This window comes from Mustelus asterias, chromosome 1, assembly GCF_964213995.1.
Source record: "Mustelus asterias chromosome 1, sMusAst1.hap1.1, whole genome shotgun sequence".
Taxonomy (NCBI): domain Eukaryota; kingdom Metazoa; phylum Chordata; class Chondrichthyes; order Carcharhiniformes; family Triakidae; genus Mustelus; species Mustelus asterias.
In genome coordinates, this window is record NC_135801.1 from 624045 (window position 1) to 646517 (window position 22473).

The 22473-nt window shown below is 45.3% G+C and overlaps 1 protein-coding gene across 1 annotated transcript in view; it reads right to left on the minus strand.

Moving 5' to 3' along the window:
• Positions 1-2058: 2058 nt before the first annotated feature.
• The window catches only part of slc49a3 (solute carrier family 49 member 3), a gene marked incomplete at its 5' end in the record, with an annotated part of 97714 nt that continues 77299 nt past the window's right edge, over positions 2059-22473 (minus strand). Inside the window, 3 exons of the mRNA XM_078202250.1 lie at positions 2059-2329; positions 16409-16518; positions 17675-17832. Of these exons, the coding sequence (XP_078058376.1) occupies positions 2190-2329; positions 16409-16518; positions 17675-17832 (408 nt within the window). The remainder of the gene's footprint in view (positions 2330-16408; positions 16519-17674; positions 17833-22473) is intronic.

Here is a 22473-nt window from a genome sequence, read left to right on the forward strand (position 1 = left end):
CTTTTTGTAGCTCCTTGCGGTCTTGGGCAGAGCAGGAGCCCATACCAAGCTGTGATACAACCAGAAAGAATGCTTTCTATCGTGCATCTGTAAATGTTGGTGAGAATCGTAATGGACATGTCAAATTTCCTTAGTCTTCTGGGAAAGTAGAGGCGTTGGTGGGCTTTCTTAACCATAGTGTCAGCATGGGGGGACCAGGACAGGTTGTTGGTGATATGGGCACCTAAAAACTTGAAGCTCTTGACCATTTCTACTTCGTCCCTGTTGATGTAGACAGGGGCATGTTCTCCTTTACGCTTCCTGAAATCGATGACAATCTCCTTCATTTTGTTGACATTGAGGGAGAGATTATTGTCGCTGCACCAGTTCACCAGATTCTCTATCTGATTCCTAAGATGCATGAAAGTTAGCGCAGAATAACTTCAGGATGTTTTCCATCCCTTTGTTGTTGGTGTTCTTCCAGCAATCTATTTCTGTGGGGGATTTTCATGTGGTCTACCTTTGCTGAGGGCTGAAACAGCAAGTCCTTAAGAGGTAGGTTCTGCCATTAGTGACATTATGGGTTGTTGTTTTTGGCTTTGGCTCCTGTTGCCAAGTTGTTGTAGCCACTGATCATCATGGTAATATCCTCCAACCCAAAGACGGTGCCGTCATTTCCCTCTTTCGCCAGCTGGTCATGTTTGCAAGCATCCTTGAAGCAAAAGCCTTGGGTGTCCCGCTGGTCACCTGACTCCCGCTACTTCACCAAACATTAAGGCCATTGGGGTTGTGACTGTCTCCCATCGCACAGTCGTGCCCAAACCACCAAAACCACCTTTGATTGGTGCTGACCAACTTGGGAGCTCAGCCTTTGGGGGGACTGCCACATTGGGGATTTTTGTCCAGTCGGGCCATAACCATAAGGCATAGAGACAGTGAAGATGAAAATTATTGAGCTTCTTGATAGCTGTTACGCTTTCGCAACCGTGCAGCAAGATGGTGAGAACACAAGCCTTATAAACAAAGGAGCCCAACCACCAAGCTGCCCTCTCCATTCCCGCTACATTTGAAGCCTGTGCATTTTTGCAAACTGCCCAGGGTGACAGGATTCTCTCACATGCTGACAGGAATCAGCAGAGATGTCTTCTTGCAAAATTTACTAGTTAGTTGCTAATTCTTATTTTCATTCACCACTAGTTTACTTTAGCATATTTTTCTCCTGCTCACTAGTGATTTTTCAAAATTGTGGCAATTTTCCTTCCACATTTGCTGCTTTACCAAAGTTAAAATTACCTCCTATTGAACAGTATTTCATGAATGTACACAACACTCTCAGCCATGCACACAACTGGCAATTATGTGAGAAGCATTTACCTTTGTTAGAATGTAATATTCACTGATGGGTGATCAGTAACCAGCAATAGTTGTTGGCAGTTATTCAAACTGGGAGTTCACAGAATTATAGAATCTCTACAGTGCAAAAGGAGACCATTTGATCCATCGAGCCTGCATCGACAACAATCCCACCCAGGCTCTATCCACATAACCCCACATATTTATCCTGCTAATCCCCCTGACATTCCCCTAACATTAAGGGTCAATTTTAGCATGGCCAATCAATCTAACCTGCAAATATTTGGACTGTGGGAGGAAACCGGAGCACCCGGAGAAAACCCATGCAGACACGGGGGGAATGTGCAGACGCCACACAGACAGTGACCCCAAGGCCGGAATTGAACCTGGGTTCCTGGCACTGTGAGACAGCAGTGCTAACCCCCTGTGCCACCGTGCTGCCCCGGGTCCCTGGCACTGTGAGACAGCAGTGCTAACCACTGTGCCACCGTGCTGCCCCGGGTCCCTGGCACTGTGAGACAGCAGTGCTAACCCCCTGTGTCACCGTGCACCCACAGGCAAATTGGGCACTTGTTTCACTTACGACAATGAAAATGGTCATTTGATCTGTAAGGTCTGGCTTTCCTAGTTATAATACATTTTTTTATTCTTTACATATTCAAAATATGTAAAAAAGAGTAAATTAGAAAAATCAAAGATAAAAAATACTTGGAAATTAAAGTGTGCTTCAGTGTCCATTAGTTTAAAACAGGAAGACAGGCAGATAGATACGTAATATAAAACATCTCAAAATATTTTAAAAATAAAATGGCTTTTCTGGCTTCTTGGAAACAGGTGTCGTCCGTGTAAATGTGCAGTCAGTCAGTCAGAGCTCCCTGCAGAAGAGCAGAGGAAACATCTTCATCTTCAGCACTGACTCGCCGGTACTCTGTGTGGAACAAGAGTGCAAAGCAGCAAGCCTCCAAACTACAGATAGCAGCCAACACCAACGTGGGAACTGATAAATAAAGAATATATTAATTATTATTATTGCATCAATAAGCTGTTATTACAGAATGGAACATTTCATGTCCTAGGTCAGAAACAACCAGTGTCCATTTGCAGCAAGACCTGGACAACATTCAGGTTTGGGCTGATAAGTAATCACTGCGCCATGTGTAGCGGGAAATCACCACCTCCCACAATGGAGAATCTATCCATCTCCCCATGACATTCAACATTAACATTACTCAATATCCCATTGGCCAGAAATATAACTGGGTCAGCCGCAGAAATACTGTGACTACAAGAGCAGATCACAGGTTGGCAATTTCAAATGAATCTGTGCATGAAGATTAGTGAGTGAGTGTGTCTGAGTGAGTGAGTGTGAGTGAGAGTGTCTGAGTGAGTGAGTGAGTGCGTGTATGGGTGAGACTGTGAATGAGACTGAGTGAGTGAGTGAGTGAGTGCGTGTGTGCATGGGTGAGACTGTGTGAGTGAGACTGAGAGTGAGTGAGACTGAGAGTGAGGTGAGCGAGTGAGTGAGACTGAGAGTGAGGTGAGCGAGTGAGTGAGACTGTGTGTGAGTGAGACTGAGTGAGACTGTGTGAGTGAGAGTGAGACTGTGAGTGAGAGTGAGAGAGTGAGAGAGTGAGTGAGTGAGTGAGTGAGTGAGTGAGTGAGTGAGTGTGAGTGAGTGAGTGAGTGAGTGAGTGAGTGAGAGAGTGAGTGAGTGAGCTAGCGAGTGACTGAGTGAGTGGATGACAACAAGAGCCCTAAGAATGAACGGAGCACATACACATCTTCCCTTCCTCCTCCAACCCCTCCACAAAGCAGGCCAGGAGAGGAGGAGAACCCTGGACAAAGGCCAGGGTTCTCCTCTCATTCATTCTCAGACCCGTTCACAGACCCACCCACCCACTCACACAAGTCAAGAGTGTGATGGAATACTCCCCACTTGCCTGGATGGGTGCAGCTCCAACAATACTCAAGAAGCTCGACACCATCCCGGACAAAGCAGCCCCGCTTGATCCACAAACATCCACTCCCTCTACCATTGATGCTCAGTAGCATCAATGTGTACTATCTACAAGGCGCACTGCAGAAATTTACCTTAGACAGCACCTTCCAAACCCACAACCACTTCCATGTAGAAGGAACAGGGCAGCGGATACATGGGACTACCACCTCCAAGTTCCCTTCCAAGCCACTCATCATCCTGATTTGGAAATATATCACCGTTCCTTTGCAGTCATAGAATCATTGAATCCCTACAGTGCAGGAGGAGGACATTCGGCCCATCGAGCCTGCACCAACACTAATCCCACCCAGGTTCTATCCCTGTATTCCCATATATTTACCTTCCTAATCCCCTGACACTAAGGGGAAATTTTGCATGGTCAATCCACCTAGTCCTCACATCTTTGGACTGTGGGAGGAAACCGGAACACCCGGAAGAAACCCACGCAGACATGGGAAGAAGGTGCAAACTCCACTCAGACAGTGACCCAAGGCCAGATTTGAACCCGGGTCCCTGGCACTGTGAAAATGGTGGACAGGCTTTGGGAAATCAGAAGCTGAGTTACTCGCTACAGTATTCCTAGCCTCTGATCTGCTCTTGTAGCCACTGTGTTTATGTAGTGAGTCCAGTTGAGTTTCTGGTCAATGGTAACTCCATGGATGTTGACAGTAAGGGTATTCAGCGATGGTTACTCCATTGAATGTAAGGGGTGGTGTTTAGAGTGTCTCTTATTGGTGATGATCATTGCCTGGCATTTGTGTGGCGCAAATGTTACTGCCACTTCCCATTCCAAGCCTGAATATTTTCCAGATCTTGCTGCATTGGAACATGGCACACACAAGGTTAGTGTTAGTTAAACCCAACTCCTTAGCTCAGTCCCAGTCACCACTCCTTCCCTGGTGATCAGAATTTGGGACCGAGTCTGTCTCCCTAGCTTTGCTTCTTAAACAAAAAGACAAAAACGGTTTCCTAGGTTAGCTCAGTTCCTTGGCACTTTTAAAGGTCATTTTTATTAATTAGTCATTTTCCTTAAATGATCAATTTATTGCCTTAACATTTTCTTTTTGAAATTCATATTTAATGTTGCACTAAACCTTATCTTCATGAAATTTTCTCATTGATCCTTTTGAATGAAAAGCTTGGATAAGCCTGGTCTAGAAAGTGCACTGAAACTTGTCAAGGCTGCATCGACAGCATCTTCCAAACCAACAATCTACCATCTGAAAGGACAAAGGCAACATTGGGAAAGACTCTTTGATCTGTTGGAAACATGTTGGTCTTCCAGTGTAAAGAGTTGCCCCCCACCGGCTGTTGGAGATTGTTATATCCCAATGCCCCAAGACTACATGCTGGGGGATGCACTAAGGCTTAGGGCACCGCCACAGAGGCGCAATGGGGGAAGGTCACTGTCTAAGACCTTTCAACCAAAGTTAACTGAGGGGAGTGGAATTGTATCAAACATCCTTGGGACATATGAATCACATTGAATGTATACAGTGAACATTACATGGATCACAATAGTATTGAACCACCTCAGAGTGTAACTTGCTCTAGGGAGACAAATTAAGCACCATTTGAAGCGACCACTTTGAAATGTCTAATTTTTTGGATTGTACTGAAGCCCCTCAGACTGTAACACGCTCGTTGTAGGAAACCTGAATATGATTGCAGTTTGTATATTATTCATTTTGAAACGTTTGTAACATTCTTTCAGATATTTTATGAATGAAGTATACTTTTGCAAAAAAAAGCAGACACATAGGGACACCATCACTTATAAGTTCTCTTCCAAGTCACACACCACCCTGACTTGGAATTATATTGCAGCTCTGTCACTGTGTGACAAGTTCTAGTTTATGGACTATGTTAATATTTTGGATGTAATGTTAAGATTAAAGTTTAACTGTTTAAAATGGGGTAAATGCAATGAAAGCATCTTATAGTCTATTATACTTAAAAGGTTGAAGCTATATTGATTTAAGGGGTTCATAGCTAGAAAGGTAAGAGCCATAAGGTAAGAAGGTAAGGTGGTTAGCACTGCTGCCTCACAGCGCCAGAGATCCAGGTTCAATTCCGGCCTTGGGTCACTGTCTGTATGCAGTCTGCATGGGTTTCCTCCGGGTGCTCTGGTTTTCTCCCACACTCCAAAGATGTGTGGGTTAGGTTGATTGGTCATAGTAAATTGCCCATTAGTGTCAAGGGGACTAGCAGGGTAAACAAGTGAGGTTACGGGGATAGAGCCTGGGTGGGATTGTTGTCGGTGCAGACTCGATGGGCCGATTGGCCTTCTACTGCACTGTAGGGATTCTGTGATTCTAAGCTTCTATAAAACAGCAGGTGGGCTAACTGATCTTAAGAAATTGAAAAGGAGGAATAAATGGTCTGGGGGTCAGTTTGAGTACAGAGCAGAGCAGCTGTCATCATGGAGATGGTGCAGCTTAAGACGACTCGCTAGTTTCATGTGTGTGTTTGCTGGGACAGCGTGTGTTCAGCAGTAGGGGAAGAGGCTGGATACTGAAAACAGCTCGAGAGAAACCCTGGCACTCATTTATGGCTCAGTGCAGCTGGGAAACGGAGTTGAGAGAAACCCAGGGGCAGTGCCAGCTTAGTGAAGCTAGCAGGAGCAAAATAATTGGAAATGTGCCATTACTGAGAGGAAGGCCATAGTAAATTGCCCATTTGTGTCAGGGGGCTAGCAGGGTAAACACGTTTCTGAATCCACTGGAATACAGTCACAGGAGATGACCTAGAACCATTGGGAGGTGGGCAGTCACTGAGGCTGTCTGAGTTGGAGTGTTTTTTAACAGAATTCAGAGGCTAGATGTTTGCCTCATGAGGGATTCCACTCCACACTTTCAAACAGAGTTTTGATGAGATATTGTGACTCCCAGTAGTCACTGACATCTGGGTGTGTTGCTGAGAAATCCGTGTGATCTGCCTTGGTCATATATGCCACTTAATATGCAATGTGGTGTGCCTAGCCAGTTTGCCTCTTTAGCTCATATTTACCTCATGTTAATTCTGAATTTTAATATAAAATAGATATTGTAATTTGTTTTACTTTTCCGACTTCTAACAGTAAAAGTGCCTTATGAGGATAGGTTGAGGGAGCTTGGTCTCTTCTCCCTGGAGAGACGAAGGATGAGAGGTGACCTGATAGAGGTTTACAAGATGTTGAGAGGTCTGGATAGGGTAGACTCTCAGAGGCTATTTCCAAGGGCTGAAATGGTTGCTACGAGAGGACACAGGTTTAAGGTGCTGGGGGGTAGGTACAGAGGAGATGTCAGGGGTAAGTTTTTCACTCAGAGGGTGGTGGGTGAGTGGAATCGGCTGACGTCGGTGGTGGTGGAGGCAAACTCGTTGGGGTCTTTTAAGAGACTTCTGGATGAGTACATGGGATTTAATGGGATTGAGGGCTATAGATAGGCCTAGAGGTAGGGATATGATCAGCGCAACTTGTGGGCCGAAGGGCCTGTTTGTGCTGTGGCTTTCTATGTTCTATGTTCTAAAAACGCAGAACGTTATGGCTTTAATATCCAGGTGGGTGACTGGGATTTCAGATTTTATCTGTAAACAGAAAATTATTGGTCACTAACTGGATCATAACAAGTGTCACTGGGTCAAAATCCTGGAACTCCTTTTCTAACACATTCTCCCCATGGGGTTACTGGGATAGGGCCTGGGTGGGATTGCTCATGCAGGCTTGATGGGCCGAATGGATTCTTTCTGCACTGTCGGGATTCTTTGATTCTGGGACTCAAGTGTGTAATGAGGTGGCTCATCAGCACCTCCTGCAGGGCAATTAGGGAAGGGCAATAAATGCTAGCCTAGCCACATCCGTTATGATCCTTGGGCAGACCCCCCATGTTTTTGGTCAGATCCGATTAGAAATATAGAAACATAGAAAAACTACAGCACAATACAGGCCCTTCAGCCCACAAAGTTGTGCCGAACATGTCCCTACCGTAGCGATTACTAGGCTTACCTATAACCCTCTATCTTACTAAGTTCCATGTACTTATCTAAAAGTCTCTTAAAAGACCCTATCGAATCCGCCTCCACCACCGTTGCTGGCAGCCCATTCCACGCACCCACCACCCTCTGAGTGAAAAACTTACCCCTGACATCTCCTCTGTACCTACTCCCCAGCACCTTAAACCTGTGTCCTCTTGTGGCAACCATTTCAGCCCTGGGAAAAAGCCTCTGACTATCCAATCGATCAATACCTGTCAACATTTTATAGACCTCTATCAGGTCACCCCTCATCCTTCGTCTCTCCAAGGAGAAAAGGCCGAGCTCACTCAACCTATCCTCATAAGGCCCGCTCCCCAACCCAGGCAACATCCTTGTAAATCTCCTCTGCACCCTTTCTATGGCTTCCACATCCTTCCTGTAATGAGGCGACCAGAACTGAGCACAGTACTCCAAGTATGGTCTGACCAGGGTCTTACATAGCGGCAACATTATCTCATGACTCCTAAACTCAATTCCTCGATTGATGAAGGCCAGTACACCATACGCCTTCTTAACCACAGCCTCAACCTACACAGCTGCTTTGAGCGTCCTATGAACTCGGACCCCAAGATCCTTCTGATCTTCCACTCTGCCAAGAGTCCTACCATTAATATTATATTCCGCCATCCTATTTGACCTGCCAAAATGAACCACCTGACACTTATCTGGGTTGAACTCCATCTGCCACTTCTCTGCCCAGTCTTGCATCCTATCAATGTCTCGCTGCAACTTCTGACATCCCTCCACACTATCCACAACACCTCCAACCTTTGTGTCATCAGCAAATTTACCAACCCATCCCTCCACTTCCTCATCCAGGTCATTTATAAAAATCACAAAGAGTAAGGGTCCCAGAACAGATCCCTGGGGCACTCCACTGGTGACCGACCTCCATGCAGAATATGACCCATCTATAACCACGTTTTGCCTTCTGTGGGCAAGCCAGTTCTGGATCCACAAAGCAATGTCTCCTTGGATCCCATGCCCCCTCACTTTCTCAATAAGCCTTGCATGGGGCACCTTATCAAATGCCTTGCTGAAGTCCATATATACTACACCTACTGCTCTTCCTTCATCAATGTGTTTAGTCACATCCTCAAAAAATTCAATCAGGCTCGTAAGGCATGATCTGCCTTTGACAAAGCCATGCTGACTATTCTTAATCATATTATACCTCTCCAAATGTTCATAAATCCTGCCTCTCAGGATCTTCTCCATCAACTTACCAACCACTGAGGTTAGACTCACTGGTTTATAATTTCCAGGGCTATCTCTACACCCTTTCTTGAATAAAGGAACAACATCCGCAATCCTCCAGAACCTCTCCCGTCTCCATTGATGATGCAAAGATCATCGCCAGAGGCTCAGCAATCTCTTCCCTCGCCTCCCACAGTAGCCTGGGGTACATCTCATCTGGTCCCGGCGACTTATCTAACTTGATGCTTTTCAAAAGCTCCAACATAGAACATAGAACAGTACAGCACAGAACAGGCCCTTCGGCCCACGAGCTTTATCTGAAACCAAGATCAAGCTATCCCACTCCCTATCATCCTGGTGTGCTCCATGTGCCTATCCAATAACTGCTTAAATGTTCCTAAAGTGTCTGACTCCACCATCACTGCAGGCAGTCCATTCCACACCCCAACCACTCTCTGCATAAAGAACCTACCTCTGATATCCTTCCTATATCTCCCACCATGAACCCTATAGTTATGCACCCTTGTAATAGCTCCATCCACCCGAGGAAATAGTCTTTGAACGTTCACTCTATCTATCCCCTTCATCATTTTATAAACCTCTATTAAGTCTCCCCTCAGCCTCCTCCACTCCAGAGAGAACAGCCCTAGCTCCCTCAACCTTTCCTCATAAGACCTACCCTCCAAACCAGGCAGCATCCTGGTAAATCTCCTCTGCACTCTTTCCAGCGCTTCCACATCCTTCTTATAGTGAGATGACCAGAACTGCACACAATATTCCAAATGTGGTCTCACCAAGGTCCTGTACAGTTGCAGCATAACCCCACGGCTCTTAAACTCCAACCCCCTGTTAATAAAAGCTAACACACTATAGGCCTTCTTCACAGCTCTATCCACTTCAGTGGCAACCTTCAGAGATTTGTGGATATGGACCCCAAGATCTCTCTGTTCCTCCACAGTCTTCAGAACCCTACCTTTGACCCTGTAATCCACATTTAAATTAGTCCTACCAAAATGAATCACCTCACATTTATCAGTGTTAAACTCCATTTGCCATTTTTCAGCCCAGCTTTGCATCCTATCTATGTCTCTTTGCAGCCTACAACAGCCCTCCACCTCATCCACTACTCCACCAATCTTGGTGTCATCAGCAAATTTACTGATCCACCCTTCAGCCCCCTCCTCTAAGTCATTAATAAAAATCACAAAGAGCAGAGGACCAAGCACTGATCCCTGTGGCACTCCGCTAGCAACCTGCCTCCAATCCGAAAATTTTCCATCCACCACCACCCTCTGTCTTCGATCAGATAGCCAATTACCTATCCAATCTGCCAACTTTCCCTCTATCCCACACCTCCTTACTTTCATCATAAGCCGACCATGGGGGACCTTATCAAACGCCTTACTAAAATCCATGTATATGACATCAACTGCCCTACCTTCATCAACACACTTAGTTACCTCCTCAAAAAATTCCATCAAATTTGTGAGGCACGACTTGCCCTTCACAAATCCGTGCTGACTATCCCGGATTAATCCGCATCTTTCTAAATGGTCGTAAGTCCCATCCCTAAGGACCTTTTCCATCAATTTACCAACCACCGAAGTAAGACTAACCGGTCTATAATTACCAGGGTCATTTCTATTCCCTTTCTTAAACAGAGGAACAACATTCGCCACTCTCCAGTCCTCTGGCACCATCCCCGTGGACAGTGAGGACCCAAAGATCAAAGCCAAAGGCTCTGCAATCTCATCCCTTGCCTCCCAAAGAATCCTAGGATATATTTCATCAGGCCCAGGGGACTTATCGACCTTCAGTTTATTCAAAACTGCCAGTACATCCTCCCTCCGAACAACTATTTCCTCCAGCCTATTAGCCTGTAACACCTTCTCTTCCTCAAAAACATGGCCCCTCTCCTTGGTGAACACTGAAGAAAAGTATTCATCCATCACCTCGCCTATCTCTACTGACTCCATACACAAGTTCCCACTACTGTCCTTGACCGGCCCTAACCTCACCCTGGTCATTCTTTTATTCCTCACATAAGAATAAAAAGCCTTGGGGTTTTCCTTCATCCGATCCGCCAAGGACTTCTCATGTCCCCTCCTAGCTCTCCTAAGTCCCTTTTTCAGCTCATTCCTTGCTAACTTGTAACCCTCAATCGAGCCATCTGAACCTTGTTTCCTCATCCCTACATAAGCTTCCCTCTTCCTTTTCACAAGACATTCCACCTCTTTCGTGAACCATGGTTCCCTCACTCGGCCATTTCCTCCCTGCCTGACAACACATCCTCTTCCTTAATATCTACATGTTCAAGCTTTGCAGTCCACTGCAAGTCTGCACTACAACCACCAAGATCCTTTTCCATAGTGAATACTGAAGTAAAGTATTCATTAAGTACCTCTGCTATTTCTTCCGGTTCCATACAAACTTTCCCACCGTCACACTTGATAGGTCCTATTCTTTCACGTCTTATCCTCTTGCTCTTCACATACTTGTAGAATGCCTTGGGGTTTTCCTTAATCCTGCCTTCCAAGGCCTTCTTATGACCCCTTCAGGCTCTCCTAATTTCCTTCTTAAGATCCTTCCTATTAGCCATATACTCTTCAAGATCTCTAACATTACCTAGCTCCCTGAACCTTTTGTAAGCTTTTCTTTTCTTCTTGACTAGATTCATTAGAGCCTTTGTACACCACGGTTCCTGTAACCTACCATAACTTCCCTGTCTCATTGGAACGTTGCTATGCAGAACTCCAGACAAATATTCCCTGAAAATTTGCCACATTTCTTCTGTACATTTCCCTGAGAAAACCTCTTTCCAATTTAAGCCTCCAATTTCCTGTCTGATAGCCTCATAATTCCCCTTACTCCAATTAAACACTTTTCTAACTTGTCTGATCCTATCTCTCTCCAATGCTATTGTAAAGGAGATAGAATTATGATCACTATCTCCAAAATGCTCTCCCACTGAGAGATCTGACACCTGACTAGGTTCATTTCCCAATACCAAATCAAGTACAGCCTCTCCTCTTGTAGGCTTATCTACATACTGTGTCAAGAAACCCCCCTGAACACACCTAACAAACTCCTCCCCATCGACGCCCCTTACTCTAGGGAGATTCCAATCAATATTTGGGAAATTAAAATCTCCCATCACGACAACTGTTATTATTACACCTTTCCAGGATCTGTTTCCCTATCTGCTCCTCCACATCCCTGTTACTATTGGGCGGCCTATAGAAAACACCCAGTAAAGTTATTGACCCCTTCCTGTTCCTAACCTCCACCCACAGAGACTCCGTAGACAATCCCTCCATGGTGTCCATCTTTTCTGCAGCCGTGACACTATCTCTGATCAACAGTGCCACTCCCCCACCTCTTTTGCCTCCCTCCCTGTCCCTTCTGAAACATCTGAAACCCGGCACTTGAAGTAACCAGTGCTGTCCCTGAGTCATCCAAGTCTCTGTAATGGCCACCACATCATATTTCCAAGTAGTGATCCACGCTCTAAGCTTATCCACTTTGTTCACAACACTCCTTGCGTTAAAATAGGCACATCTCAAACCTTTGGTCTGAGCGCTCCCCTTCTCTATCACCTGCCTATCCTCCCTCTCACACTGTCGAGAAGCTTTCTCTATTTGTGACCTAACCTCCTCTCTCCCAGTCACTTCAATTTGATTCCTACCCCCAAACCATTCTAGTTAAACTCTCCCCAGTAGCCTTAGCAAACCTCCCCGCCAGGATATTGGTCCCCCTGGGATTCAAGTGCAACCCGTCCTTATTGTACAGGTCACACCCGCCCCAAAAGAGGTCCCAATGATCCAGAAACCTGAATCCCTGCCCCCTGCTCCAATCCCTCAGCCACGCATTTATCCTCCACCTCATTCCATTCCTACTCTCACTGCCGGGTGGCACAGGCAGCAATCCCGAGATTACTACCTTTGCGGTCCTTCTTCTCAACTCCCTTCCCAACTCCCTATATTCTCCTTTCAGGATCTCTTCCCTTTTCCTACCTATGTCATTGGTACCAATATGTACCACGACCTCTGGCTCTTCTCCCTCCCACTTCAGGATATCTTGGACGCGATCAGAAACATCCTGAATCCTGGCACCAGGGAGGCAAACTACCATCGGAGTTTCTTGACCGTGTCCACAGAATCACCTGTCCGACCCCCTCACTATAGAGTCCCCTATCACTACTGCCTTCCTCCTCCTTTCCCTACCCTTCTGAGCTACAGGGCCGGACTCTGTGCCGGAGGAACGGCCACTGTTGCTTCCCCCAGGTAGGCTGCCCCCCCCAACAGCACTCAAACAGGAGTATTTATTGTTAAGGGGAACAGCCACTGGGGTACTCTCTAGTACCTGACCTTTCCCCTTCCCCTTCCTAACCGTGACCCACTTGTCTGCCTCCCGTGGCTCCGGTGTGACCACCTGCCTGTAATTCCTCTCTATCACCCCCTCACTCTCCCTGACCAGACGAAGGTCATCGAGCTGCAGCTCCAGTTCCCTAACGCAGTCCCTTAGGAGCTACAGCTCGACGCACCTGGTGCAGATATGGACGTCCGGGAGGCTAGGAGACTCCAGGACCTCCCACATCCGACACCGAGAACAACAAACTGGCCTCACACTCATAATTCCCCCTTTGTTCAAATAACACAGGAAACAACTGAGAACTAAACCTACCCTGCCTCGCCCGTTTCCGCCCAATCCCGTTGAGCCAAAGCCCTTCAGCCTTCACTCTGCTCCCTCTCACTACACCGCCCACTCACAACGCTGCCCGCTGGATAGAGCGGTCTGCTTTTCAAAGGAAAAAAAAACTTCCCAGGTGTCACTGGGGCCTACTTCCGGTTTTACCCTCCCAGCTGCCTTAGAGAAAAAAAACACTCCGAAAATAGAGTAATTTAAAAACATCTCTTACCCACTCGCTCTCCTCTCCTGAAAACACCACACTAGCTGCGATTAGGGACCAATGACATTTTGTTTAAAGTAGACAAAGGCTGAGATCTAAGAAACATGCTCAGTGAATAAAGCTACAAGATTCCACAAACAAAAATAAACTTTACTATCCAAGATCCGAAAGATTAAACAATTTACAAAATCTATTATATCAGGCATATGCAAGTTAACAAGCAAATCCTGTTTGAACACATCATACTGCATAATAAACGGCAAACATGACCAATGGATTTCTCAACAACTCACCCAGTCATCAGTAACACCGTCAGCCATCAATCTCACTGAACTCAATCTTTCTTACGAGGGATTCCAGTCTTCACCTTCGACAATCTAACCTGGCCATTCTCTCCAATAGTGACTCAACTCAGTCGGCATCAACGGCAACCCACCCCACAGGGTTTCAATCTCATCTCCCAACATTCCCTTCCCCAGGATTCTCGAGTGTATATCCAAACACCAACTCACAAACACAACTTCAGCTTTTTGGCAGTACAAGCAGAATACTAGAGCTCCAAAATGATACCTTTGTCCCAACGCCCACAAAACAGAGTCACCAACCTCCGGCTGCCTTCTTGGACCTTCAGAGTTTCCCCTGAACCCTGAATTACCAGAGGCGGACGGCTTCAACAACAACCCACCTCAATCTCACCCCTGAGATTCCATTTCCCTGGACACCTAAACACCAACGTTGTGACTACTGCTGTGCCCTCTGCCCCCCACCTGAGACTTCCTTTTGGGACATCTTCCTCTCCCCTGCCTGCGAAACTAGTCTTTCATGGTGCTCCACTTCCTGTCACCTGATCTGGGTTTTTGTGCCATCTTTCTTCTTACTCAGGCATGCTGAGCCTACAGAATGCGAAAATGTAGAAGTGCAGCCTGCCCCAGATCTGCGAATGCACAGAAATGCCAAAGACTTTCAGGGCTTGGAGTTCTGGAATGTGCTCAACATTTAATATAAGCTTGCGTTTCATAACACAAACTGCCAATGAATAACATATACTGGACTAAGCCAGAGGTGAACACTCAGCAAGTAAATTCTAGGACCCCAACAACTGAATCTGACTGGGAGGTTCTTATATTTACCGGTGTGGCATGCTTGAAAGTCCTGGCATTAGAAGTTTGAAGGATCAGTTTCAGTTTATTCAATGGAGCCTCTTAAATAAAGCGAAATCAGAAAGCCCAAGTTCCATTTGTACCAAAACTTCGACAAATATCCAAATTAATGACAGCGTAAGTTTAAAGCTTATACACAGCCCCAGCATTCCATGTCACACACCAATCTCACTTACAAAGGCCAAACTTAGACATCTTACAAGTAAACCTTGATAATAAGAGACTTTTGGATAAATTCATGGAAGTTAGTAAGATAGAGGGTTATAGGTAAGCCTAGTAGGTAGGGGCATGTTCGGCGCAACTTGTGGGCCGAAGGGCCTGTTTGTGCTGTAGCTTTTCTATGTTCTATAAATTATGAAGGAGTGATGTCAAGATCAGCATCTGAATCAGGAGTTTAAATGAGGAGCTTATGAGAATCAAGCAGTCGGTTCAGGACCACTGTTAAGGACAAGGTTGCGTAGGTTCTGGAAACACTGGAGTCAATGTGGTGATAGTAATTAAGACAACAGTCTGGCTCTTAAGGAGTGGAAACATAAAGCAGACTATCAGTTTATATCAATCACGCACTGACCTTGAATATAAAAGGCTGTAACTGCCTAGCATTGTATAAAAGGGGGGCTTAAATCACAAACTTTGGACAGTTCTGGCTGGGTTATATCAATAGATACCCAGGAACAGATAGGAACACAGAAACAGGAGTAAGCCATTCAGCCCACTGAACTGCTCATCATTTAATACAATCATGGCTGATTGGACACTTCAACACATTTACCCACACTGTCCCCATAACCTTTTATTGTTAATCAGAAATCTCTTAATCTCTACTTTAAACGTATTCAATGACTGAGCTTCCACAGGGAAGTAGAGAATTCCAAAGATTCAAAACCCCTGTGTAAAGAAATTTCTCCCCATCCCGGTCCTAAATCGCAAACCCCTTATTTTGAAATTGCGTCCCCTGGTTCTAGACTCCCCAACCAGGAGAAACATCTTACCCACATCTATCCTGCCTATCCCTGGGTAAAATGCTCTTTCGGAGAGTCGGTGCAGACTTGATGGGCCAAATCGTCTCCTTCTGCACTGTTGGGATTCTATAGATTCTATGGAATTTGAAGGGTTAAGGGTTTGCCTGGCAATTATCTTTAAATTCTTACAATATAATAATACGACAGCAGAGTTTCTATCCCAGCCAGCTGCATTCTCATTAAGTTGAAGTATTACATCATCGATCAGATGCACTGATAACCATGATCATTTAACATTGCACAAAAGACTATTTCCCTCATTATATGGGTAGGTTGTGGTGCAGTCGTATTGTTACTGGACTCGTAATCTAGAGACCCAGTGTAATGCTCTTGGGACTCAGGTTCAAATCCCAGGCCAGGCGGTGGAATTTGAATTCAATAAACTCTGGAATTAAAAAGTCCAATGATGACCATGAAAGCATTACTGATTGTCATAAAAACCCATCTGGTTCACTAATGTCCATTTGGGAAGAAAATCTGCCATCCCTGGTCTGGCCTACATGTGGCTCCAGACTCTCAGCAATGTGGTTGACTCTTAAATGCCCTAGCGAGCCACTCTGTTCAAGGACAATTAGGGATGGGCAATAAATGCGGGCACAGCCAGTGATACTCATATCCCATGAAAGAATAAAGAACTTTGCACCAAGACCTTAATAATATATACACCTTTCCTATTGAACCAGCTGGCGTATTCAAACACATTGAGCTAAGTTGAAAAGACCAACAAATAAATATCTGTAATTTGGATTCTCAAGAAGCAGAAAGTCACACTAACCTGTCCAATCAAGTGCTGCTCCCACTCCAATTTGACATGCAGAACCGTCAGTGGTAACTGGTCGAGCCAGTGCTGGTAGCAGAAAAATAAATAATGCTCCCTGGAGTTGCCTGCAATGAAAAACTGAAAACATTAGTCACTGCATAGATGTGTAAGCACAAACTTCCCTCTGTGTCAGCTGTGCCTCACCTGTGAACCCTCCTGCCTCTGAGTCAGAGATTCTGGGTTTCTGAGTCCCACTCCAGGACTTGAGCACAAACATCTAGGTTGACACTCATGGTGCAGTACTGAGGGAGTGTTGCACTGTCAGAGGTACTATCTCAGCTGGAGATAATTTCACATGGTTCTATATCAAAGAGCAAGGAAGTTGTCTCCAGCGTCCGATCAATATTTATCCCTCTATCAACATCCCAAAAACAGAATATTTGATCAGGATCACATTGTAGTTTGTGGGATCTTGCTATGTCCAAATCATCCACCTCATTTCCTGCGTATCAACATTGAATATATTTTAAACATACCTCATTGGCTATAACGTACTGGAGATGTCTAAAGCTGCCTTGGAGTTGGGAGAAAATAAAACTGAGAAACTTTGAAATGATACTGTAAACTCTGAAAATCAGTGAAGCAAATCACTGCTGCTTCACTGGGACTGGGCCAATTAACAAACTCACTGACTTCTAGAAATTCAGCATCCCTGATGAGAAATACAAACCTAATCAAAAAAACCTGCTGCCAGCATCAAATCTCCACATGACTGATTTTGGCAAAGCAATTTAAGTAGTTCTATTCAGGAAATGGGTTAAATTTGAAGATAAGTTTTAGCTAAAATAGTCTGAATAAACATTAACTGCTGCCAGCTCCCACACTCTGTTATCGCCTGAAACAACATGATGGCCAGCAGTTAAATGCTTACCTATAAGAGACTATTCAAGTGAAAATGCTGCGGTGTGTGAAACACGACAAGAACAAAGAGATAGATTGGAATATTCTTTCCACACACGGTTAATTGTAACATGAATGCTTTGTTACAAATGTGTATTGAGGCAGAGATTTGGATTGGTATTTGCAAGAGGGAATATAAAAGGATACGGGATATGGTCAGGAAAGTGAGCCTGGAAGGAAGATCTGCAGTTGGCCAGCAGGTGTTGCGACAGGCTGTATGGGCTGAATGCTCATTTTCTGGTATGATTTCTGATTCTATGATAAGGAGAAAAAGTCACTGGGAAAACTAAATGAAATCCAAAAGTAATAAAAATGAATTACCCAGAGACAAAGATTAATCCAGCAGAAGTTGCTTCCCCCACAGGGTACGAGCATTCCACACCCAGTTCCATTCCTACTGGATAGATGGAAAACCCAAGTAGCCCAAAAAGTGAGCACACCACAGCCAGCCCATAAGGCTGATCTCTCATCCGTGAGACCTGAAAATAGAGAACACCAAGATGGTGACATGGCTCCACTCCAATCCTTTCAATTTCCTCAAGTTAATTTTATAGAACAATTCAAGTAAAACCAGGCAATTCTTTACACATAAAATGCTGGAAAAACTCAGCAGGTTGGGCAGAGAGAGAGAAACAGAGTGAAGGTCTCAAGTCAATAACCTTTCTTCAGAACTCTCTACACAATCTGCTTTACCAATCCAGTCAAAATAATCTGATTCATTCTTTTACCTCCAGGACAAAGCAAGCCATTCTATGAGTAATTGGCAGCTCAGTTCCAGTTCATAGAATCATACAGTGCAGAAGAGGCCCTTCGGCCCATCAAATTCATCATATTGGAAACACCTGAACTCCCACCTAATGCCATCTGCCAGCACTTGGCCCACAGCCCTGAAAGTTATGATGTACCAAGTGCTCATCCAGGTACTTTTTAAAGGATGTGAGGCAACCTGCCTCGACCATCCTCCCAGGCAGCGCATTCCAGACCGTCACCACCCTCTGGGTAAAAATGTTTTTCCTCACATCCCCCCTAAACCTCCTGCGCCCCACCTTGAACCTATGACCCCTCGTGACTGACCCTTCATCTAAGGGTAGCAGCTGCTCCTTATCCACTCTGTCCATGCCCCTCATAATCTTGTACACCTCAATCAGGTTGCCCCTCAGTCTTCCCTGCTCCAATGAAAACAACCCAAGTTTACGCAACCTCTCTTCATAACTTAAATGTTCCACCCCAGGCAGCATCCTGGTGAATCTCCTCTGCACCCCCTCCAGTGCAATCACATCCGGTAGAGGCAGCAGAGGGACTTAACTGGAGCATTCTGAGGGAAGTCAACGCTATTGAGGAAAGATATTAGCATAGATGATGTGGAATCTGTATGGGTCGAGTTAAGAAATAACAAGGGGCAAAAATCATTGGTGTGGGTAGTATACAGACCATCAAACTGCAGTGGTAATGTTGGGAAAAGCATTAGACAGGAAATCAGAGATGCGTGTGTTAAAGGAACATCTGTGATTATGGGCAACTTTAATCTGCATATAGATTGGGAGAGTCAAATTAGTCACAGTACAATAGAGGAGGAATTTCTGGAGTGCATACCAGATGGTTTTCTGGACCAATATGTTGAGGAACCAATAAGGGAGCAGGCCATCTTGGACTGGGTGTTGTGCAACGAGAAAGGATTAGTTGGCAATCTTGTTGTGAGAGAACCCTTGGGGGTGAGTGACCATAATGATGTAGTTGATTGTGAGACCAGGGTCCTGACTCTCAATAAAGGGAACTATGATGGTATGAGGCATGAATTGGCCATGATGGACTGGGAAACATTACTGAAAGGAAAGACAGCGACAGAGAATGGCAGGCATTTAAAGAACGAATAGATGAACTCTAGAAATGTTTATTTCGGTTTGGCGCAAGAGTGGTAAGGGAATTGTGGCTAAATCATGGCTTACAAGAGAAATTAGAGATAGTATCAGATTCAAGGAAGAAGCATACAAATTGGCAAGAAAAAGCAATAGGCCTGAGGATTGGGAGCAGTTTAAAATTCAGCAAAGGAGGACCAAGGGATTGATTAAGAAGGGAAAAATAGAGCATGAAAGTAAGCTGGCGGGGAACATAAAAACTGACTGTAAAAATCTCTATAGATATGTAAAGAGAAAAAGATTGACAAAAATGAATGTAGGCCCCTGACAGTCAGAAACGGGAGAATTCATAATGGGGAATAAAGAAATGGTCAAGGAATTAAATTTGTATTTTGCTTCAGTCTTCGCAAAGGAAAACATGAATAATGTACCAGAACTGCTGAGAGAAATACATTTTAGTGAGGAGCTGAAGGAAATCAGCATTGGTAGAAAAAAGGTTTTGTGGAAATTGATGGGATTGAAGGTGGATAAATCTCCAGGACCTGATAATCTTCAGCCCAGAGTACTTTAAGGAAGTAGTCCTGGAAATAGTAGATCCATTGGTGATTATTTTCCGAAATTCTTTAGACCCTGGAATAGTTCTACCGATTGAGGGGTCGATCACTTTGCTGGGAGTTTTCTATAGGCCGCCAAATAGTAACAGGGAGATGGAGGAGCAGATAGGGAAACAGATCCTGTAGAGATGCAGTAATAGCAGAGTTGTTGTGATGGGAGACTTTAATTTCCCAAACATAGATTGGAATATCCCTAAGATAAGGGGATTGGATGGGGAAGAGTTCGTTAGGTGTGTTCAGGAGGGTTTCCTGACACAGCATGTCGACAAACCTACAAGAGGAGAGGCTGTACTTGATCTGATACTGACCAATGAAACTGGACAGGTGTCACATCTCTCAGTGGGAGAGCATCTTGGGGTTAGCGATCATAACTCTATCTCCTTTAGGCTTGCATTGGAAAAAGAGAGGATCAGACAAGGTGGGAAAGTGTTTATCTGGAGTAAGGGGAAATATGAAGACATTAGACAGCAAATTAGAGGAGTAAATTGGAAGGAGGTATTCTCGGGGAAATGTACTGAAGAGAGGTGGCAGTTTTTCAAGGAATGTCTATCTAGAGTTCTACAGGACAATGTTCCGAGCAGACAGGGAGATGTTGGTCGGTTAAAGGAACTGTGGTGCACGAAAGCTGTGCGGGACCTCGTCGAGAAGAAAAGGAAAGCGCACAAAAGGCTCAGAGAGCTTGGCGAAGATAGGGATTTAGAAGAGTATACGGCTTGTAGGAAGGGACTAAAGGAGGAAATTAAGAGAGCCAGAAGGGGTCACGAGAAGGCCCTGGCAGGTAGGATTAAGGAGAACCCTAAGGCGTTCTATAAATATGTGAAGAGTAAAAGGATGAGACGTGACGGAATAGGGCCTATAAAAGGTGAAGGCGGGAAAGTCTGTACGGAACCAGTAGAAATGGCAGAGGTGCTTAATGAGTATTTTGCCTCAGTTTTCACAGAGAAGGACCTGGGTGGATGTACTGCGGGCGTGCGGTGGACTAAAAGGATTGAGTATGTGGACTTTAAGAAAGAGGTTGTGCTGGAATCTTTGAATGGTATCAAGATAGATAAGTCGCCAGGTCCGGATGGGATGTATCCCAGGTTGCTGTGGGAGGTGAGGGAAGAGATTGCAGAGCCTCTGGCGATGATCTTTGCGTCATCGATGGAGACGGGAGAGGTGCCGGAGGATTGCGGATGTGGTTCCTATTTTCAAGAAGGAAAATAGGGATAAGAACATAAGAAATAGGAGCAGGAGTAGGCCATCTAGCCCCTCGAGCCTGCCCCGCCATTCAATAAGATCATGGCTGATCTGACGTGGATCAGTACCACTTACCCGCCTGATCCCCATAACCCTTAATTCCCTTACCGATCAGGAATCCATCCATCCGCGCTTTAAACATATTCAGCGAGGTAGCCTCCACCACCTCAGTGGGCAGAGAATTCCAGAGATTCACCACCCTCTGGGAGAAGAAGTTCCTCCTCAACTCTGTCTTAAACCGACCCCCCTTTATTTTGAGGCTGTGTCCTCTAGTTTTAACTTCCTTACTAAGTGGAAAGAATCTCTCCGCCTCCACCCTATCCAACCCCCGCATTATCTTATAAGTCTCCATAAGATCCCCCCTCATCCTTCTAAACTCCAACGAGTACAAACCCAATCTCCTCAGCCTCTCCTCATAATCCAAACCCCTCATCTCCGGTATCAACCTGGTGAACCTTCTCTGCACTCCCTCCAATGCCAATATATCCTTCCTCATATAAGGGGACCAATACGGCACACAGTATTCCAGCTGCGGCCTCACCAATGCCCTGTACAGGTGCATCAAGACATCCCTGCTTTTATATTCTATCCCCTTCGCAATATAGGCCAACATCCCATTTGCCTTCTTGATCACCTGTTGTACCTGCAGACTGGGCTTTTGTGTCTCATGCACAAGGACCCCCAGGTCCCTTTGCACGGTAGCATGTTTTAATTTGTTTCCATTGAGATAATAATCCCATTTTGGCCTATATTGCGAGGGGGATAGAATATAAAAGCAGGGATGTCTTGATGCACCTGTACAGGGCATTGGTGAGGCCGCAGCTGGAATACTGTGTGCAGTATTGGTCCCCTTATATGAGGAAGGATATATTGGCATTGGAGGGAGTGCAGAAAAGGTTCACCAGGTTGATACCGGAGATGAGGGGTTTGGATTATGAGGAGAGGCTGAGGAGATTGGGTTTGTACTCGTTGGAGTTTAGAAGGATGAGGGGGGATCTTATGGAGACTTATAAGATAATGCGGGGGCTGGATAGGGTGGAGGCGGAGAGATTCTTTCCACTTAGTAAGGAAGTTAAAACTAGAGGACACAGCCTCAAAATAAAGGGGGGTCGGTTTAAGACAGAGTTGAGGAGGAACTTCTTCTCCCAGAGGGTGGTGAATCTCTGGAATTCTCTGCCCACTGAGGTGGTGGAGGCTACCTCGCTGAATATGTTTAAAGCGCGGATGGATGGATTCCTGATCGGTAAGGGAATTAAGGGTTATGGGGATCAGGCGGGTAAGTGGTACTGATCCACGTCAGATCAGCCATGATCTTATTGAATGGCGGGGCAGGCTCGAGGGGCTAGATGGCCTACTCCTGCTCCTATTTCTTATGTTCTTATGTTCTATTTGTTATTATTTCCTCCAAAGT